This window comes from Macaca fascicularis, chromosome 10 (genome assembly GCF_037993035.2).
Source record: "Macaca fascicularis isolate 582-1 chromosome 10, T2T-MFA8v1.1".
NCBI classification, from domain to species: domain Eukaryota; kingdom Metazoa; phylum Chordata; class Mammalia; order Primates; family Cercopithecidae; genus Macaca; species Macaca fascicularis.
In genome coordinates this window covers 36946315-36969059 of record NC_088384.1, presented here as the reverse complement: position 1 = coordinate 36969059, position 22745 = coordinate 36946315, and the positions used below count along the sequence as shown (strand labels likewise).

General features: G+C 41.8%; 1 protein-coding gene and 1 long non-coding RNA gene across 2 annotated transcripts; one reads left to right on the top strand and one right to left on the bottom strand.

Moving 5' to 3' along the window:
• The first annotated feature begins 1359 nt into the window (after positions 1-1359).
• LOC135965506 (uncharacterized) lies at positions 1360-21721 on the top strand. Its single transcript, XR_010578521.2, has 2 exons — positions 1360-2195; positions 19794-21721. It is a non-coding gene; the product is annotated as an uncharacterized lncRNA (long non-coding RNA).
• On the bottom strand, positions 8836-16272 carry LOC102127640 (C-terminal-binding protein 2-like). The gene is given in 3 exon segments (XM_015444590.4): positions 8836-9139; positions 9142-9999; positions 15846-16272. Coding segments are annotated over 3 exon segments (1356 nt in total). The 5' UTR covers positions 16168-16272; the 3' UTR covers positions 8836-8963.
• Positions 21722-22745: the final 1024 nt, after the last annotated feature.

The window sequence follows — 22745 nt, the reverse complement described above, 5'->3', positions numbered from 1 at the left end:
CGGATCATATGGTTGCAGGCCATCTTAGAAATAATTACTAATGAAACTGGCAGAGCTTTGACTGTTTTAGCTTGGCAGGAAACTCAAATGAGAAATGCTATCTATCAGAATAGACTGGCCTTGGACTACTTGCTGGCAGCTGAAGGAGGAGTCTGTGGAAAATTTAACTTAACCAATTGCTGCCTACAAATAGATGATCAAGGACAGGTTGTTGAAAACATAGCCAGGGACATGACAAAGTTGGCACATGTGCCTGTACAGGTTTGGCATGAGTTTGATCCTGAGTCTTTATTTGGAAAATGGTTTCCAGCTATAGGAGGATTTAAAACCCTCATTGTAGGTGTATTGCTAGTAATAGGAACTTGCTTGATGCTCCCCTGTGTATTACCCTTGCTTTTTCAAATGATAAAAAGTTTTGTTGCTACTTTGGTTCATCAGAAAACTTCAGCACATGCGTATTCTGTGAATCACTATCGCTCTATCTCACAGAGAGACTCAGAAAGTGAAGATGAGAGTGAGAACTCCCACTAAAAAAGTGAAAATTCTCAAAGGGGGGAAATATAGAATGAGACCACCACTTCTCCTGCTGTCTTTCCCAGCTTTTCCCCGTCTCACCTTTTCCCTAGTTTATAAGACAAGAGAAGAGGGAAAAAGTTGGAAAGAAACAGAAGTAAGATAAATAGCTAGATGACCTTGGCACCATCTCCTGGCCCTGGTGGTTAAAATAATAATGATAATATTAACCCCTGACCAAAACTACTAGTGTTATCTGTAAATTCCAGACATTGTAAGAGAAAGCACTGTAAAACTTTTTGTTCTGTTAGCTGATGCATGTAGTCCCCCCATCACGTTTTCCATGCTTGCTTGATTTATCATGACCCTTTTACATGAATCTCTTAAAGTTGTAAGCCTTTAAAAAGGCCATGTATTTCTTCTTCAGGGAGCTCGGCTCTTAAGACGGGAGTCTGCCGACGCTCCCGGCTGAATAAAAAACCTCTTCCTTCTTTAATCCGGTGTCTGAAGAGTTTTGTCCGCCGCTCCTCCTGCTACAATCCCAGCATGTGCCCGGTTTGGGGACGGTGGGCAGTCCTAGAGGAAGGGTCCAGACTGTGGGTACCTCGCAAGGCATCCTGGGAGTCATAGTCCTTTAACTATTTCCAGCCCATTGCTCACGGGGCTCCGGGACGCTCTGGGTTTGGGGGTGGTGTGTAGTATCAGAGGGAACGATAGAGAGGCGTGTCCCTAGCCAGGCGTGTCCCTAGCCAGGCGTGCTGGGACTTATGGTCTCTTAACGGTTTTCAGCCCACTGGCGCGAATCTGCGGACTACAATCCCAGCATGCGCTGTCAGTCCTCCCCTATGGTGCACAGCCCTGGAGGGAGGGACAGGGTAGTGTGGACTTCGCCCCTTCCTAACTGATGCCAGCCGCTGATTCTGTGTCACACTCTCGACCAAGGGAATCTGGAGGAGGACTTGAGGGGCAGGTCTGGGCTGGGCGGTGAGGATGGTGTGACGCTGCGAAGTGCACCTCCTTTACTCAAATCGGAGGGGTCTGGTCCTCACCGCACAGCCCTCTGCACATCTCGGTGTCCTCTCCCATCCATATCCGGGGGTCTTTCCAGAGCATCGCGCCTCTTCCAGTCCAGGGAGCTGCCTGCTGTGCTAAACTCTATGGGAACCGAGACATCCACCTGCTGGGTGGCCCGCCCGTGCACAACTTCAGAGCTTTCAGCAGGTGATTCGGACTGTGGCTCCTTCGTGAAAATGTCACCCTCTACGGCACCTTTCTTGTGATATAGAAGTTGACGCGTGAGAGAGGATATTTATTGGGTTACCCAGGACTTGCTAACAGCAGAGGAGAAAACCACAATTCCCAGCCGTAAGAATCTACCCAAAGATGATGGTTTAGATATTTCACACTTGAAATCACCACCCTCCTCTCAACTGAGTCCTAACTGACAAGTGTCTCAAAACACAGGTGGTGACCTGATCCCTCAGGAATAGGTGGTGCTCCAGCTTTGTGGGAATGACTTTCAAGGTGCGGAGCACTTGGGCAGCATTTGAAGTCTATCTTGTTTTACTGCTTTGGATGGAAATTAATCACCCACAGCTGTTAGAAATATTCCTTAATATGCTGGGGCTTATCCGTTAAATTTTTCTGTCTAGATGAAAACCCAGAAGAACTTCTGCTTTCAGGTAACCTCTTAATAATCGACAGCCCTAAGTTCCTTATGTCCTCAAGATGGTTCCTTTGATTCCCAGATGATACCAGCTTTCGTGATGCATCTAATCTGTACAAACCTGGGTATTACTCTGTGTGAAAATAATACCTTGTTCTTATTATATGTTCTTATAATTTTCATTTGTGATTCGTGAGTATGGAACACTCTAAAAAAAAACCCGAAAAACCACATCATAGCAATTGAATTATGTTACTGTACTTTATGAAGAATTAACCCCTTTCAGGATTAATTACACATGGGTTCGTCAGCACATTTGTAAAGAAAGGAAGAAAAACTGTATGGCATTTATGAAATTGGAAAAATAAGGAATTATATATAGGAAGACCACAGCACAACACTAGGGCCATTCTCTTATTTTAAATAGACGCTGTGGGGTCGAGTGCCCCCATTCCTACCCTATCCTGCAGTATTCTCATCCTACTCTTTACTGTGTATTTAGGTGGGGGTTTCTGAATTCACTTGTCCACAACGTTAGTGGGGATGTTGTAACATGAAGTTATCCATCATCTGTCATCTTAATAATTAATGAAGAGCCTTGGGATCTGTGTTCAGATACACTGCTGCTGAGTGTGCCTGCAAAGACACTGCCCACAGTGGCGGTCTCAGAATGTTGAACCTGTTGCCACCACAGCTGCTGTTCACAGATCTCGGTGCTCCTTGTGATTTGAGTCTCCTGCTTAGATTTGTGATTGTGAACCTGCTATGCTCACCCCATTTATAGTTATATCTTTTGTATTGCCTTTTCTATTCCATTTGTTTCCTGGGAACTCACTGTGTAACTGAAATTCAGAGAATATGTAGGGATTCCACTCCCACTACCTAAGTCACTGTACACTAGTGACATTTGTGTCATGTTGTCAGACTCCACGCTCTTCCTCTCCAGTGGAATTTGTTGAAGAAGCATAGTTACCTGTAGATCTCCTCAGTCTAATGCTGCTGGGATTGATTATGAAGCTGGGCATGTCGTGCTTGGGCTCATTGACATTATTCAAAATATCTTTCCCATATTTTGAAGTCTGATACTACTTTCTTAATGTTAACACTTGGATCTCTGCCTTCACAGTGTGTGGGCTTACCTCCTTTTCTATTTTGTGCATCTCTACTAGCATCTGCAAGGGCACAGGTTTTATTCTTAGTCCATCTTCTACTTCATGATAGGAAATTTGCCAAATAGGTCCTTAGTGGGAAAGAAAACTCACTGGCATTTTTCCTTCTCTCTGTTCCTTCTTACCCTGGCAGGTGTGAGAGTTATCGAGTGAGATGGAGCAGTGGTAGATCGTGACCAGCTCTCACCTGGAATATTGGTTATTATAAAAAGATAATCCTCTCACTTTTTGCAAGCATAATTTATTTGCCTTAGAGTTTTTCTGGGCTTTCCCTTACAGGTTTCTACTCATGAAGCGCAAATATTGATGAAGATAATACTACTGCCTTGATGCCAGACAGTAACAATCACCTTTTTTTTTGTATCTACAATTATAAATGAAATGCATACTATAAAGAGAAAAGAACACATCATAAATATCTTTTTTTTTTTTTTTTTTTTTTTTGAGACGGAGTCTCGCTCTGTCACCCAGGCTGGAGTGCAGTGGCCGGATCTCAGCTCACTGCAAGCTCCGCCTCCCGGGTTCACGCCATTCTCCTGCCTCAGCCTCCCGAGTAGCTGGGACTACAGGCGCCCGCCACCTCGCCCGGCTAGTTTTTTGTATTTCTTAATAGAGACGGGGTTTCACCGTGTTAGCCAGGATGGTTTCGATCTCCTGACCTCGTGATCCACCCGTCTCGGCCTCTCAAAGTGCTGGGATTACAGGCTTGAGCCACCGCGCCCGGCCATAAATATCTTTATAAAGTAAAAGTCTTGGTTGGTGGCTGGGAGCGGTGGCTCATGTCTGTAATTCCAGCACTTTGTGAGGCGCAGGCGGGAGGATTATGAGACCAGGAATTTGAGACCAGCCTGGCCAACATGGTGAAACCCCGTCTCTACTAAAAACAATACAAAAATTAGCTGGGCGTGGTAGCGGGGGCCTGTAGTCACAGCTATCCAGGAGACTGAGGCAGGAGAATCGCTTGAACTCAGGAGGCAGAGGCTACAGTGAGCTGAGATCATGCCACTGCACTCTAGCCTGGACAACAGAATGTGACTCCATCTCAAAAACAAAACAAAACAAAAATCCTTGGCTGACTCAGTGGCTCAATCCCAGCACTTTGGGAGCCCAAGGCAGGTGAAATTTTTGAGCCCAGAAGCTCAAGACCAGTCTGGGCAACATGGTAAAACCCTCTATCCATAAAGTATATGAAAATTAGCCAGCTGTGGTGATGTACACCTGTATTCCCAGCTACTAGGGAGGCTGAGGTGGGAGGATTGTTTGAGCCTGGGAGGCCAACTTTGCAGTGAGCTGTAATCATGCCACTGTGCTTCCATCGGGGCAACAAAGTGAGATCCTGCCTCAAAAAATAAAAACGTAATAAACTGAAAGTCTCCCCTTTATTCCCTTCTCTAAAAACTCACTTTTTTTTTTTCTTTGAGAAAAACTGTTAAGAGGTTGTTTTTTATTCTTCTGGCTATGTTCCATATACTTATTTTTTCTTTTCTTTTCTAATTTTTTTTTTTTTTTTTTTTTTGAGATGGAGTCTTGCTCTGTCACCCAGGCTGGAGTGCAGTGGCGCAATCTCGGCTCACTGCAAGCTCCGCCTCCCGGGTTCACGCCATTCTCCTGCCTCAGCCTCCTGAGTAGCTGGGACTACAGGCTCCCACCACCACGCCTGGCTAATTTTTTGTATTTTTAGTAGAGACGGGTTTTCACCATGTTATCCAGGATGATCTCGATCTCCTGACCTCGTGACCTGCCCACCTCGGCCTCCCAGAGTGCTGGGATTACAGGCGTGAGCCACCGCGCCCAGCCCGTTCTATAAATTTCTAAGTGATACACATAAAGTTTATTTTAAAAATTATGTCATACTACATTGTTTTTTAAATTTACTCTTTCTCTAGCTGTATTTTATCTATCTATCTATCTATCTATCATCTATCTATCTATCTATGACAAGGCCTTGCTCTGTCACCCTAACTGGAGTTGAGTAGTTCAATTATGGCTCCTTGCAGACTCAAACTCCAGGTTCAAATGATTCTCTAACTTCAGCTTCTGAAGTAGCTGGGAGTACAGGTGCATGCCACTACACCTGGCTAATTGTTAGTTTAGTTTTATTTGTTTTAAACAGGGTCTCACTGTGTCACCCAGGCTGCAATGCAATGGCACAATCACAGCTCACTGTAGCTTGACCACTCAGACTCAGGCAATTCTCCTGCCTGAGCCTACTGGGTAGCTGGGACCATAAACGTATATTAACTCACTTGGCTATTTTTTATTATTGTTATTTGTAGATACAGGATCGCCGAATGCTGCCCAGATTTGTAGTGAACTCTTGGGCTTAAGCAATCTGCTACCTCTGCCTCTCAAAGTGCTGGGATTACAGGTGTGAGCGACCACAACTTACTCAGCCTTTTTATTTTGTGTAAGAATAGCATCAGTATATTAAAAATATAACGGAAATTATTTATGGTGTCTTTTCAATTCTTATGCATTAAAATTCTCTTATTAGAGCCTTTTATTAATGGTTATTGTGTATTTTCTGTAAAATTTTACTGTCATACACTACATGTCAAAGATTCAAGACACCCAAACTTCATGAATGCAAAGTCACAGTAGAATATTGTACTTATCTAAAAAAAAATTTTTATAAATGATACATGAAGTTTGCATACAAGGTAGCTGAGTGTGGTGGCAGGTGCCTGTGATCTCAGTGAAGGCTGAGGTAGGAAAATGGCTTGAACCCAGGAGGCAGAGGTTGAAATGAGCCGACATCGTGCCACTGCATCTCAGCCTGGTGACAGAGTGAAACTGTTTCAAAAAAAAAAAAAAAGTTTGCATACAAGATTTTGTGAGGAAATGTTTTTCTTATTTTTCTTTACAATTCCATATTACTGTCTTAATTATCTCAATTATTTAGAATAGGTTCCAGGGCAGCAGTTGATTTTATTTTGGGTTTTACCTATGTATTATAATTTTGGATGGTATAGTTTCCAACTCTGCCTGTACACTTCAAGTCAATGTGGATTTTAAAAAAATTTTTAATAATGCAATCTATTCATAGATTAAACTTCATAAACTTAAAAGCAGGGGCAGCTCCTATTTTAAAAAGGGATTAGTGGAGGGCAGCATGCCATTTTATTTAAAATCACAAGTTAGGTTTTTCAGATGGATAATAGTTCAGATCATTAAATCGCATTTCTGTTTCTAAGTTTTACACAAAATAGCACATTAAATCCTCAGTCTTAAGCAATCACCACAGAGATTCCAAATTGCCTCTCAATGTCAAGGTGAACGGCGCAATTTCTTCTCTTGCAATAAAGGTATATCATTTGATACACAAGGGAGCATAGCAGTCAGATACTTACAAGATTGAGTTGTAGAAATAACTTCCATGTTTTCATCCACAATGTGCATCCTCACCTCTATCTCCCATTCAGTAACACTATCAGTTTCCTCATCTCTCCTTTCTACTTTCTTTAAAAGAGGAATTCTGATTGCAGACAACACATGACAGAGGCATTTCAAATCAAGAGAGTTTCTTGAAATATACATGATTTTAGTTTTAAGTAGAATTTCCTGAAGAGTTTTAGTTACAATACCACATTCTAGAGGATGATGGTGAGACTCATAGTAAACATTTAGCAAAACATTTTTGTTTGTTGGTTTTGTAGTGACATGGTTCAATTTCTCATTTGCTTTTGCATACCTTCTACAGGTTTTTTGGTAATCATCTTGAGAAATAAAGACTTCATAAAACATCTTAAAGTTATGACAGTATATAACAACTATATTTCAATGGAATACAAAGCTGTACCTCTATATGCCCCCACTTTGTTATTAATATCACATATTATGTTTTCTTATTGAGTATCTGTGAACACACATTTATGCAGATTTATGCTTCATTTTTTAAACTCCATAGCAAATTTTGAAAGTTTTCTGTACTATCATTATGACAGTAGAGATTTCTATACCTGTTTATATATTTACCTTTAATAGAGAGCTTTCTATTTTCATTTACTTTTATGATGCTGTGCAGCATCATTTCATTTTTGGCCGTGATAGACTTTCTTTTACATTTCCTTTAGGACTGTTCTAGTGGTTCATAACACACTCAACTTTTTATTTATTTTGGAAAGGCTTAGTTTTTTTTTTTTTTTTGAAGTGAAATTATTCCCGTTGAAGGCTTTTGTTTGGCAGTATTTCTTCTTGTTTAGTTACCTTGTCATCTGGGGAGTTCTCAGCTGCTTTTTAAAAATAACCTCTTTATTACTTTTCTCCTATATTGTTTTTCTAAGACTCTTTATATAAATACAATGGTCCACTTGGCAGTGCACAGTAAGTCCCATATTTCATCTTTTTTTCTCTATTCTGTTAAAAAAATTTGTTTTAACGACTCAGTATTAATAAGTACAATGTCATCAATTGTCTATTTTTTTCCACTTTATTAAGTCTGCTTTTGTGATTATTGATTAAATTTTTAATATAGTTATTGTGTTCTTCAGATTCACAATTTCTGTTGATTTTTAAAAATCTTTTTATTGATATCTCATTTTCTTCATGCATCACGTCTTCTAATATTCTTTTTTTGTCTATGTTCTGTTTTGTTCATTAAGCAGTTTTTTCTAATTACATTTGATTGAAAACTGCACCGAATGCTAAATGTCCACCTCTATAATAAACAAATACAGTAACAGTAACTTACGTTAAACAAAACATACTTCTGATAGCCATTATTTTTCTGATTGGGACAATTTTATAGTTTTTATTTTGTCACAAAAATAGGAATGTACATATGCAAAGGCTCAAAATAGGCTATCTTTTTAAACAAAAAGACAAATGATTCACAAAAGATTATGAATAGAACATGTAACTAATTGATACAAATCTAATAGGATTTGTTAAAATCAGTCACATCCAATACATGTGAAGTGTTCTTGTATAAAAAACCACTTGAAGAAAAGAAGACTTTATCAGTATCTAAGTGGATTTTTTCATAGACAATCTGACAAGTTGCATTAAAAGTGTTTCCTGTGACATTAGGAAACACCTTTTTTTTTTTTTTTCTTGCATTATCGGATGCTTTTACTGAACTTACAACCAACTTGCCCACTCAGTATGCAGTTCAGATGTGAGAGACGCTTCTCTGTACAGGAGCCGGTACTGTCTTCAACCCTGTGCATGCAGGTGTCTACCACAGGCAAACAGCTTACTCCACATTTTCTAGTAATGTAATCTTCCTATTAGCGAAAAGCGGCAACCAGTCCCTGTAGACTGAAGGACTCAAGTCACAGGATGGGGATTTCTTCTTCATTGTTTTTATTTTGATGTTTGAACTCTTGATGCAACATTCTAAGCAAGGTGTTCAGGACCTGCTGTGGCCAAGGGACTGATAAAGGAAAAAGTTCTATTTATTATTTGTGATTTGATGCACAGGTGAAAAACTTAACACACAATAACAGAAGTTGATCGTTAATAAATCACACCCTAGTCTTTCAGAGCTTCCATAAGCAAACGATATCTTCAGTTTTCCAGCTCTTGTAGTTTTAACACTGCAACATCAATGATGTATATTTCCAGAATCAGCTAAAAAGACCGTCAGATTCTTTTTCTCTTATTTCATCTATTTGTCACTGTCTCTTTTTCCCAAGTGTATCTGAGTGATAATCTGCCGGCATTCTCTGCAATTTCTCATTGGGGTGTTCTTGATTGTCCCCGTGTTTTGTGGGCTGGTTGGGAGAGGGCGGTTGGGAAGGATGTGCCACTGTTGGGAGGTTGTGAGTCACTGGGATGCCTCCGGGGATGATCCTTCCATGGCTGCAGGAAGTCCTCCTGAAGCCACGCCCACGATGCTTGAATGAATTGCTTGCTGGTCTGCTACTGACCAAAGCGCTGATGTGACAAAGAATTCCTTGTTCACACAGTTTCTTAAGCTTCCTAGCAGGCGACCTGTGATGGCCCAGTGGATCTCGGTGGCAGCTGCCTCCATCATCTCCAGTGACACTTGCTGGCTGTTGCAGGTAGTGTGAGGAGTACAGATGAGATTCGGGGCGTCTTTCAATGGACTCTGAGCAAAGCTAAAGGGCTCCGACTCATTCACGTCCAGGGCTGCCCCTTGTATCCTGCCCTCCTTGAGGGACTGTGCGAAGGCCTTCCCGTCTACCAGGCCACCACGGACTGCGTTCACAAGGAATGCTCCCTGCCTCATCTGCTTTATGGTAAAGTCATTGATGAGGTGGTGGTTATATTCGTTGAGATTGCAGTGCAAGAAGACGCAGTCACTCTGACACAGCAAATCCTGCAGGGTGAAGACCCTCTGCATGCCCAGGGACCCCTCGATCCCATCCTGCAAGTAGAGGTTGTAAAATATGACGCTGAATCCAAAGGCCTTGGCTGGAACTGCAAACGCCTGCTGCGTGCCACCAAAGCCGATGAGGCCCAGTGTCTCCCAACCAACGCAGGCCGCTCCCGAGGCCACCTCTCGGATCTGCTCCACACTCTGACCCCACGTGCCTTCCCGCAGTGCCTGGTACAGCCAAGTGTTCCTCCAGTACATATTGAGGATGTGGCAGATGGTGGAGTCTGCTGTCTCTTCCATGGCTATAGACGGGATGTTGCACACAGCAATTACGAGCTCACCAGCAGCCTTGATGTCCACGTCGTCGTGTAGCAGGAGGAGCCACAGACAAAACTCCTCAGACACTGGATTAAAGAAGGAAGAGGTTTTTTATTCAGCCTGGAGCCTCGGCAGACTCGCCTCTTAAGAGCTGAGCTTCCCAAAAAAGAAATACTTGACCTTTTTAAAGGCTTACAACTTTAAGGGGTCCACGTGAAAGGGTCGTGATAAATCGAGCAAGTGTGGGAAACGTGACTGGGGCCTACATGCATCAGCTAAGGGAACAAAAAGTTTTACAGTGTTCTGTTTTTTTTTTTGTTTTGTTTTTTGTTTTTCATACAGTGTCTGGGATTTACAGATAACACAAGTAGTTCATGTCAGGGGTTGATGTTATTATTATTACTTTCTTTAACTCCTAGGGCCAGATGGTGGTGCCAAGGTTGTCTGGCTATTTATGTTACTTTTGTTTCTTTCTCTCTTTTCTCCTGTCTTGTGAACTAAGCAAGGTGGGGGGAGGAGGGCAGTAGGAGTAGTAGTGGTTTCCTTCCTTATCCCCCACTTTGAGAATTTTCAGTAATTAGTGGGAGTTCTCAGTTTTATTTTTACTTTCTGAGTCTTTTTGCGAGACAGAGCGATAGTGTTTTATGTAATACACTTGTGCTGAAGTTTTCTGATGAACTGTGGTAGCTACGATACCTTTTATCATTGGAAGGAACAAGTGTAATACACAGGGGAGCAGCAAGCAAGTTTCTATTACCAGTGATATAATTATAATGAGGGTTTTAAATTTTTATAGCTGGAAACTATTTTCTAAATGAAGACCTAGGATCAAACCTGTGTTAAACCTGTACAGGCACATGTATCAACTTTGTCATGTTCTAAGTAGGTTAGTTTTGTCACTGGGTCTGAAAAGCTTTTTCTTAGTGAGTAACACAGTATTTTTTAATAACAGAAGTTTTTAAGAGCCAGATGCTTGAACTTGGGGCATCTGTTTGGGGAAAGGGTTAGTTAAAGTAATCTTGAGGCATTAACTCTTTTGCTTCTCAAGTCCATTGGTCTCTTATATTAGCCTTTTAATAAATATAACATGAAGAAACATCCAGGCTGTCAGCAATGTTTTCAGCCAACTGAGGAAATAGGTTTTTTCTGTTTTTGCTAAAGGAAGAGTTTCTGGTAACTTCTGATTTATATGTTTAAAGAATGACTGAAAGACCTTGCGATTGTTGCTGGGCTGGACGGGTCTGGGTTTCCTAAGCAGTACGTGTACAGTGGGGACACCTTACATAGGTGTTTCTTCTAGCATGGTTATGGGGGGGTAACAACAACAAAACAATGTACAGCATATTCATATCCCACAAGGACAAAAGTGGTCCTTACCTGGGAAGAAGATTGAACACAGTGACAGAACAATAGGAAAAGAGTTAGTATTGCAGGAAAACTATTAAGATTTTTAACTACATTTACTTGCTAGATGAGTTCTCAAGCTTCAGCTGTGCGTAGACTGGTCAGCCTCCAGAGTGACCAGAACAGGGCTGTCGTCCTCAGCAGCAGCTTGGTCTCATCTGAGGATCAGCCGGGTTGGATGATCTGTGTCCTGTTGGTCGATCCACTTGTCCTGAGCTGCCGGTGTTAGCTGACTGTGGTGGATCCAAGACGCAACACCTGCAATTTTAACAGCAGTGGAAGTGGACAAGGTTACAGTATAGGGCTCATCCTATATGGGTTGTAGAAAAATTAGGTTTTAGTTTAAACAGAGTCACTAGATTTAAAGCGGTGTCAGGCTTATAGACATTTTCATTTATTTAATTATGAACACTATGATTATGTTTTTAAACCTGCATTTTATTTCTTAAGGTTAATTTCTTTAGTTTCTGGAGGTCATCTTTAACTTATGATTTGGGGGTAGCCGACCAAACAAAATCTTATAGGGCAAATACCTAGTTTGTTTGGTGAGGGTGCACCTGACTTGGAGGAGGACTATAGGCAAAAACCTGATTTTAGTTTAAATGAGCAAACAAGCACTAGCAGGTACCAATAGCTTCCAGCATAGGGCAGTTCTGTAAAGTCTATAAGCAAGTTTTCACAAGGTATGGCTCTTTTTCCTGTTTGTTTCTTAGAGGAGGGGTTTTTCTCCCCCCAACCCCCCTTTGTAACTCTATTTAGTGGCTTAGCCTTCAGTGAGAAATTGGAATCCAGATACGGCAGAATCTTACTGCTTTTAACTTCTTTTTTTTTTTTTTTTTTTTTTGAGACAGAGTCTCGCTGTGTCACCCAGGGTGGAGTGCAGTGGCCGGATCTCAGCTCACTGCAAGCTCCGCCTCCCGGGTTTTTACGCCATTCTCCTGCCTCAGCCTCCCGAGTAGCCGGGACTACAGGCGCCCGCCACCTCACCCGGCTAGTTTTTTGTATTTTTTAGTAGAGACGGGGTTTCACCGTGTTAGCCAGGATGGTCTCGAACTTCTGACCTCGTGATCCGCCCGTCTCGGCCTCCCAAAGTGCTGGGATTACAGGCTTGAGCCACCACGCCCGGCCTGCTTTTAACTTCTAAGGTGACCATGGGCTCCTGGGAGCCTAATGAGAAGGTGCGTAGTCTGCCCTAGTCTTTATATTCTTCAGCTCCTATCAGTCTGATCAGATCAGTATTTGGTTCCTCCAAGGTGCAGCAGCCCTTGGCCTATGGCCTCTTTTTCTTGTGGCCTTGGCCATTTCCTTTATTGTCTTTTTGAACATTTACCCTTCTAGTGTCCTTTCTTTTTACATCTCACACATTAATCTCTCTCTAGCCTTGTCTAGCTCTTGAATCCTTGCCTAATGTGCCTTCTTTCATATCTACATCCACGTCCATGTCCTCTCACATTGCTAATTTCTCTTTTTTTACACTTACTCTTGGTCTTTTTTTTTTTTTTTTCTGTTGCTCTTTCCCAGTTTTGTTTCTTGGTTACAGTTAACATACACCTCGATGGCCACTTTTATAGACTAGGTGGTATTCATGCCTGCAGCTTCTGCTTGATGTTACCATGGGCTTACTTTACAAATGAAGTATTCACTATATACTGATTTTCAGCAGTCTCAGGGTTAAATGGGGGGTAAAGCCAGAATGCTTTATAGAGTCTCTTATAAAACTGACTTAGGCTCTTGTCAGCTCCTTGAAGCATTCCTAGAATCTTTTTTATATTACTTGCTTTTTTCTACCAACTCTTAGCCTCTGCAGAAGTGCTTCTCAGTACCTTTGCAAATGCTGAAGCTGAGTTGCATTCTCTGGGTCTTTTTTCCCCCTTTTTCCTACAGTTTAACAGGCTTTTTTCTTTATATAATTCTCCATGCACTTGGAGGGCTACACAGGCATACCGAGAGTCAGTGTAAATGTTTACACTCTTACCTTTACTGAGTTCTAAGGCCTGAATTAAAGCAATGAGCCCAGCTTAACGACAGTGTTCCGGGTTACCACCTCATATTCTGCACATCTCTCTCCTTGTGGGTTGATGAAGCTGTTCCCATCCACGCATAGCTCCTAGTGTACTGATGCCCAAGGCTTGTACCAGAGTTCAGGTCTGCTAAAGTAAACTTGAGTCCAACACCTCTACACAGTCATGCTCGACTAGGGCTCTAGCTGCCAGGAGCAAGGTGGTGGGGTTTAGGGTGTTTCCAGTTTAGTAAATCAATGATTGAAAAGGGCTGATAGATGAAAGTCTGTTGCTCCCCGCCGGATGTGTGCCTGGTCATTATAATAGACAGGTCCTCGCATCTCCCTGAGAGGCATTTGCATAGCTTGAGCAAGACCAGCTCTGAGATGGCCCACTTGACTATCTTAGCTTCCTTGGCCTCTCAAGGCTCTGATCCCCCCCTTTGAGGTGAAACCTGGGGCGTGTTAGCTCCTGAATCTCATTTCTGAGGGGCTGTTGGCCTCAGTAAAGCGGGGTAGGCTTGCACATATGGAGAAACAATTTCTGTGATCTCTGGCAGCTCTCACAAAACTAGCTTCTCTTGCTGTTTCTGGGACTCCCTTTTTAACTCCGTGTCTGCTGGTGAAGCTGCTCTTACTTTTCCTTTTGGCTTTTTTGCAATAAGCTGTTAAACAGGGCTAAATTTATGCTGGTTTTGTCTATATTATATTTAACCGTGAGTCAATATAAAGGAATTTGATATAGATACCCCGGTTGTCCTCCGATCCCTGTCACCACCTTAAATACATGGCCAATTGTTCCTTGTCTATAGTTCCTTCGGTGGGACATCCAACACCAAAAGAGGGCAGTTCTAATTCACACAGAGATCTTAACCTCCAAGGGGTTAACTTAACTCTATAATCTCCTGCAAAACCTTTCTTAAGGTTCTGTAACATGCATTTTAATAGAGTAAGTTTTGATGATTTGATGACTTTCCTTTCATTTTTTTATTTATTTATTTTTTTGAGACGGAGTCTGGCTCTGTTGCCCAGGCTGGAGTGCAGTGGCTGGATCTCAGCTCACTGCAAGCCCCGCCTCCCGGGTTCACGCCATTCTCCTGCCTCAGCCTCCCGAGTAGCTGGGAGTACAGGCGCTCACCACCTCGCCCGGCTAATTTTTTTTGTATTTTTAGTAGAGACGGGGTTTCACTGTGTTAGCCAGGATGGTCTCGATCTCCTGACCTCGTGATCCGCCCGTCTCGGCCTCCCAAAGTGCTGGGATTACAGGCTTGAGCCACCGCGCCTGGCCTGACTTTCCTTTTATTTTTTTTGAAATTTTTCTTTTTGAAATGTTTTAACACAGTTCCAAGTGGAGTAGGTTTGTGTCTGACCTATTTTTTCTCCTGAGACAAAACAATATTCACATTACCAAAAGGAAAGGGTAAAAAATCACTCACTCATCTAATTGACAGTAAATCAAAATCAAAACTAAAACCAAAGTGTTGTTAAAGGCACACCTGTTTGTCAAGCAATTTAAGCCAAACCAAAATCAGAACCAAAACCAAAGTGCCAATAAAGGCATGCCTGTTTATCAAGCAATTCAAGTCAAGTCAAAATCCAAACTAAAACCAAAGTATCAAGCAATTAATTCAAGTCAAGTCAAAAACAAAAATCAAAGTGCCAGTACAGCCACGCCATGGGTGATCAGGCCGTGCTTCCACTCAAATGGAGTGGGCAAGTTCCAAACACCAGTCTTACCAAGTTTCAGATGTCCGGACTTAAATTGTCAGTTCCTTCCCGGTGTTCAGCCACTGTGTTGATCCTCCACGGGGGCCTGCTGTGCACTGCTCTGAGGAGAGTTCCACCGGGGCAAATGCCTACCTGGGAGCGTTCTCAGGATCCGCATCACTCAAGCTGGCCAGAGTCCCCCACAGGGATGCTCTACAGGGCAGGCATAAGCTGCCTAAGGGGCTGCCTCAACCGTGCATAATCAGCTGCTTCCAGGTCAGGGAACCAAGAAATGTAGCAGGAGGAGCTGCAGACAAAACTACTCAGACACCGGATTAAAGAAGGAAGAGGTTTTTTATTTGGCCGGGAGTGTCAGCAGACTCGCGTCTTAAGAGCTGAGCTCCCCAAAAGAGAAATACTTGGCCTTTTTAAAGGCTTACAACTTTAAGGTGTCCACGTGAAAGGGTCGTGATAAATCGAGCAAGCATGGGAAAACGTGGCTGGCACTTACGTGCATCAGCTAACAGAACAGAAAGTTTTACAGTGCTTTTTTTTTTTTTTTTTTCATACAGTGTCCAGGATTTACAGATAACATAAGTAGTTTATGTCAGGAGTTGATGTTACTATTATTACTTTTTTTAACTCCTAGGGCCGGGTGGTGGTGCCAAGGTTGTCTGGCTATTTATCTTACTTTTGTTTCTTTCTGTCTTTCCTCCTGTCTTGTGAACTAGGCAAGGTCGGGGGAGGAGGGCAGCAGAAGTGGTAGTGGTCTCCTTCCTTAGTCCTAGCCACTGCCCACCCACACGATCACTCTGAGGGCCTTGAACTTTTCCAGGCCCTCCCTGGTGAGGGTGATGGTGTGGTACATCATGGTGCCCATGGCTCCATTTAGAACCTTCTCGTGAATCTCCTGCCTGGACTGTGCATCACACAAGGCCACGGTGGCCAGGTCCTTCAGGATGGGCATGTACACAGTGCAGTCACGGCCGTGCAGCAGCGCTACCACGGGGCAGGGATGCAGGGGGCCTTTCGTGATCTGGGGATGAATTCCTTCACAAATTCTGTCCAATCGCTCTCTCTTGATTTTGTGCTTGTCCACAAGGGCCATTCTTCACCAAACTTTGCAACTCTCAGATCAAAAGGCAAAGCAGTCCTCTAAGAACTTACGGGAACTCGCAGGAGTCTGCGTGCATGATGCCACTATGAACCCAATATAAATTTGTTCACAAACTCTATAGTTCACACGATGGGCTGTCCATCTTTTTAAGGGAATACAGCTTCATTGGTTGAAAACCATTTAAGGTGATGAAACCCGTTTGCTTGCAACTCAGCCACCATCGCGCAATCAACAAATCTCATCATGACCCCAGTTCTGGAGCGCCCGGAGTCCGCGACCACTGCCGGTGGAGGCGGCTTTGGCCCGGTGCAGCCAGGTCCCTGCTCCTGCTCTAAGCTTTGGGCATGGGCTGGGGGTCCACCTGGGTGTCCCGCACGGTCTCGAGGCTCCTCCCTTGCCAGGGCCCTGGGGACTGGAGGAGTGCCGGTCTCATTAAGGAGTTTTGATAATTATTTTGATTTTTTAAATTATATAATGTAACAACAACAACAACAACAATAACAACAAAAGAATAAACCTACAAATTTTGACCTTTAAAGGTCAACAAAGATTTTAAAAGGTAAATATTTGTAGGTTTATTTTATTTCTTCAATTGGGACATGTTTTCTGACTTCTCTGTATGCACCCCAATCTTCTGATGACACTCAGAAATTTATAAAACAACTGTGTATTGTAGTATGTACAAACTTTCTTACTACAAGATAATACAGCAATCAGTGAGGCTGTACATTTTGGTGCTTCATTAACAGGGTCTTCGATGTGTCTTCTCTGGGCTTGTGTGTGTATTTTTAAGGTACAGGTATTTTTCCCATTGTTTTCCAGACACTGTAGTCCTTTGCTTCCGCAGTTGATTGCAGTGTTTGTTTCTCGGATGCTGTGATAAGCATGCAACTTCTTTTCTCAGTAGTCATCAATTGTCATCCTCACTACTCGATCATTTCCTTTAGCACTCCCTATTGGAGGAGACAGAATCTAGTCATCATCAGCAATAGCCCAAAAAAGCCAAACCTTTGAAAATATGTTTCACTGTTCTCATTCTATACTGAGGGAAATACTAAAAGTTGAACATTTTCTCTTGAGCCCAATTGCTGTTTTGGGAAAGAAGAAGGGATGTGATAAATATAAGCCAGACCTGGTTGCATTGTATAGCAAGTTTTTCCAACCCACCTTATTTTGTGGTTGTTATGGTTCTGTTTTGTTTTAGGCTTTTAGCAGCCTGCAGTCATACATTTATGTTCTCTCTCTAGTAATAAGTGGAAAGGGGGATGAGGAAAGGGCCTTACTGGCTCACTCAGCAGTTGAGTGACACTGGTGTTATCAGTGATGCCGGAGATAGAGACTAAGAACTTGTGGCTGTATTCTCCCTTGAATGCCCTTGTTCTACAGTAAAGGAAATATCTTTGGAATGTAAAAAGACAGAGAATAGTAGGTATCACCCCAATAGGAAAGAATGAACAAATAACAAAGATGAGAGGTGCAAAGGCCAAGGAGGAAACTTTAAAAATGTGGTGTTGGAGGTTCCACTTCAATGAAATTGGTTCTGGAAAATCCTAGATTTACTTCTTTTGCTACCACAGATGGAAATTTTCTACTCTATGCTTGCTATGCCCTTCAATATTCTAAGACTTCCCTTGTGCCTCTACTAATCTTCCAGGGCGTTCACAGTGAGAGCCAAAGTTCTCCTCTTCTTTCCGTTATTCTGGTGAAGGCCTTGTGGTCTGAGTGCTTTTCCATTGTTTTGGGGGATCTGGGGAAATCTGCATATTTTGCGAGATTTCCATATTAAGTTATTTTTTAAAAATCTGTGCCTCATGTCAGAAGTTTATGAGAGTAAAAGTGCAGATATTGGAGTTTGGTTCACGTATTTCAGAAATACCAAGGACAAATGTTTCTGCTTCATAACTTTCAGTCCTATGACTTCAAATGTGATCCTGCAGAAAAATCAGAAAAATCTTTTGTCAGAGCCCAAAGCAACTCAGCACATGATAAAGTTGAATCTTCCGTTTCACTTTACTCTTTTTGTCATCTCTGGTAAGGTAGATCAAAAAGTTTTCTTTTCCTTAGTAGGAACTAACTTAGAAATGTGAACTCCCTAGGCCAAGCCCCTCACCTGTGGAATAGTTTATTGTATCTACTCATCTCAAAGAATTTTTAAAGACCTTAATGCCATAGAAAAACTTAGAAACTTGCCAAGAATAGAATAAATTCTTAATTTTTACATTATTTCTTAATGAGTTATTTTATTAATTAATTGTATATAAAGCTTAATGGGACTACTATCTGTACATTTTGCCTCTCCTATTTTTATTTATGCCAAGTTAGTCCATAATTTTAGCTTCAGGGGTTTCAGAATAGCATACTTGAATTTATGTGTTATATAAAAAGTGAATTAGATAGTATGCACATCACATTAAGAAAAGTTTTCGTTTGTGTGTCTACGTTTACTGCATAGAAAAACTTATCATTAGTGTTTCCATTTACTTTCCTCAGCATTTATCTGAATGACAGTATAATTTATTTCTAATTGCTTATTATATAGTAGTGTTCCATAGCACATTTTCCAATATTCATGTTGTTCCCATATTTTAAAATGCAAGGCTTTTCTTTGCTTTTAAAAAAATAAATTATAGGCTGGTGTAGTGGCTCACGCCTGTAATCCCAGCACTTTAAGAGGCTGAGGTCAGTGGATCATGAGGTTAGGAGTTCAAGACCAGCCTGGCCAACATGGTGAAACCCCGTCTCTACTAAAACTAAAAAAAACCCAAAACAAAACAAAACAAAATAGCCAGGTGTGGTGGCGGGCGCCTGCAATCCCAGCTCCTTGTGAGGCTGGGGCAGAGAACTGCTTGAACCTCAGAGGCAGAGGTTGTGGTGAGCTGAGTTCTCACCACTGCACTCCAGCTGGGTGACAGAGTGAGAATCTGTCTCAAAAAATACAATAAAATAAAATAAAATAAAAAATAAATCATAGCCTTTCCATTTGTATAAAAAGAAGAGTAATATATTAAGAACATAATAAAAAGTGTCTGTAATATCATTGAAATCTTTTTTAAAAATTATCTTCTAAATGCTCTTTATGGGAGATGATAATGCATTTGTTGTGAAATTTTGTTACTCTAACCATATGCTAATAATTCAAAATCTGCTCTTTATGGGTGCCCAGTTATGATTGAACATTGTAGTTATCTAGAAAGAGTCTTCTTCACTTGTATGCTTTTTTTAATTTGGTATTTCACAGGTTAATGTTTATTTAATTTTGTTTTGTAATATTTTATATTCCTGTATTTCCTTGTTAGGATAGGCTGCCTTACATCATTTAACTGTATTTTTAGATTCTGCCTATATATTATAATTTTGTATGACTATATCCAACTGTGTACACTTTAAGAGGGTATAGAAAAAAAGTCAACTATGAATCAACCATACATCTATTGCCAACATAATTCTCTGTTCGTCTGTCTGTATAAACATTGCTAACACTTTATTTATTACTTGTGTATTTCTTTTATTAGTTGGTAGTCAATTTTTTTTTAAATCCTCTTTGGGTGAGTAGTTGTGGAAATTGTCCTAATTTTCACATCTATGTATTAATGAATCTCTATTACTTTTGTGTGAAGGAAACACTTCTGTGATTTGAAGGCAATTTTTTTTGACCTCTGAACTTTTTATTGGCCTCCTGCTCCCCAAAGAGACCTTGCTTCTGCTGGCTCAGTACCTCAAAACGGCGGTGTTGTTGGTCTCAGACACCACTTTGCTCTCCACTGTCCTGCGGGTGGTGGTCTTTTGGATGCTTTACAAGTATTTGCTGCTGTTCAGAGCATCGCCAAGACTGAAGTCCTCCCCGTCTTCTAGCAGGTGGCAGTAGGTGGCAATCTCAGCCTCCAGCTTGACCTTGATGTTCGGCAGGGCCTCGTGCTACTGGACCTGATGCGCCTCTTCCCGGCTCTGTGCCAGCTCTGACTCCAGGTGCAGCATGATCCTGTTGAGCTGCTCCATCTGCATCTACCTTCCTCAGGCTGTTCTCCGAGCTGGCCTTCAGATCGAGTCCAGGTCGATATCCAAGGACTGGCCTATACTTCTCAGCTCCCTGAGCATCATCTCAGCAGCTCCGATCTCAGGGGACTGCATGGTGACCACTGTGGTCCTCTCCACAGTCTGCTGGGACCAGTACTTGTCAAGCTCCTCTCAGTTTTTCTGAGCCATCTCGTCGTATTGGGCCTGGATGCCTGCCATGATCTTGCCAAGATCCTGAGACTTGGGGACGTCTACCTCCATGGTCAACCAAGAGCTGGAAATAAGGGCTTGTAGACCTTTAACTTCCCCCTCATGGTGCTTCATGAAGAGCAGCTCTTCCTTGAAGGCCTCGATATCTGTCTCCAGCAGCGGCTGAGTGACACTGATGTTATCAGTGATGTCACTCTCCACAGACTGGCACATCGCCAGCTTTGTCTCACACTTTACAGTCATCAGGAGCAAAATGGTCATTTTCAATCTCAAGGATGATGCAGGCACTGTCCACGGAGTTGGCAAAGATCTGAGTTCTCAGGTCCTCAATGGTCTTGAAGTAATGCCTTCAGTCTCTGACCTGGGGACACTTCTTCTCCGGGTGCTCCCGGATTTTGTTCTCCAGCTTCCGATCCTCAGTTTCCAGGCTCCTCACTCTGTCCAGGTAGGAGGCCAGGCAGTTGTTCAGGCCTTGCATGATCTCCTTCTCATTCTGGATACCCCTCTTACTCGCCAGACCCCTGGCAATCGCTGCAGCTAGGACCACAGACCCCAAGTTGTCGCGGAAGTTGGTGGAATGGGACACAGAGATCCAGGAGCCCCAGCCCCTAGCACCTGTATAGAAGCTGGCCGCGCTGCTGACCTGCTGGGCGCTTTAGCTGGGCGACTGGACAGATCCCAGGGACCCGCAGTTGATGGAGAAGGTGCGGAGCGAGTGGGGAAGCTCGCGCTGTCTGGGGAGGAAAGCGAGAGGAAAGGACTCAGGTTTTGCCGAGGACCTGAAGGTAATTATTGAAATGCATTATAACTCTGTCTCCCTTAGGTATTATTGTTGTTTACATTGTTACAAGAAACACATAAAATTGGCAATTATTTGCAATTTTACAATAATTTACAGTGATAATAATTATATAGTTTAGACTTATTAAGCATATTGACATTATGCGAGGTATCTCTAGAACATTTTTATCTTACAAAATTAAAACTCAATACACTTAAAACCACTGCCCATTTTCTCCTTCGTTCAGCCCTTTACAAATGCCATCTTATTCTCTGTTTCTAAGGGTGTTACTACTTTAGATATTTCATACATGTGGATTCACATAGTATCTGTCTTGTAGCTGGCTTAGTTTATTAACATAATGTCATCAAGATTGTATTTTTATTGTATATAAAAGGTTTTCTGCTTTTCAAAAACTGAGTAATATTCTATTGTTTTTATATTACAAATTGTACTAATTCATTCATTAGTTAAAGGAACTATGGATTGCTTTAACCTATTGATTTTTGTAAGCGAAGCTACAATAAATATGTGAGAGTTTACATCATTTTGCGTTGTTTTATTAGTCTAGTTGTCTGTTTTTATGCCAGTAACAAACTATTTTGATTACTGTAGATTTATAACTTGTTTTGAAATCAGGAATTGTAATGCTTCCATCATTTTTCTGTGATCCCTTGAAATTCTGTATACTTTGGGGAGTCACATTTTCTGTTTCTGTCAAAAATAAAATTAAGAATTTCATAGGGATTGTGTTAAATCTGTAGGTCACTTTGGGCATTATGGACAAATTTAAAATATTAAGTTTTCTAACTCTTGAACAAAAGCATGTTGAAGAGTAAATTGTTTAATTTTCATGTATTTATGAACGTCATGAATTTTCTTCTGTTATTGATGTCTAGTTTAATACATTTTGGCCAGAAATTATAGCATGCAACATTCAATATTATCTTATACTTTAAGGTCTAGGGTAAATGTGCAGAATGTGCAGGTTTGTTACATAGGTATACGTGTGCCATGTTGGTTTGCTGCATCCATTAACTCATCATTTACATTAGCTGTTTCTCCTAATGCTATTCCTTCCATAGATTCCCACTCCCAAACAGGCCCCAGTGTTTGACGTTCCCCGCCCTATGTCCACGTGTTCTCATTGTTCAACTCCCACCTATGAGTGAAAACATGCGATGTTTGGTTTTCTGACCTTCTGATAGTTTGTTAAGAATGATGGTTTCCACCTTCATCCATGTCCCTGAAAAGGACATGAACTCATCCTTTTTTTAAGGCTGTGTAGTATTCCATGGTGTATATGCACCACAATTTCTTAATCCAGTTTATCATTGATGAACATTTGGGTTGGTTCCAAGACTTTGTTATTGTGCATAGTGCCGCAATAAACATATGTGTGCATATGTCTTTATAGTAGCATGATTTATAATCCCTTGGTTATATGCCCAGTAATGGGATTGCTGGGTCAAATCGTATTTCTGGTTGTAGATTCTTGAGGAGTTGCCACACTGTCTTCCACAATGGTTGAACTAATTTACACTCCCACCCACAGTGTAAAAGC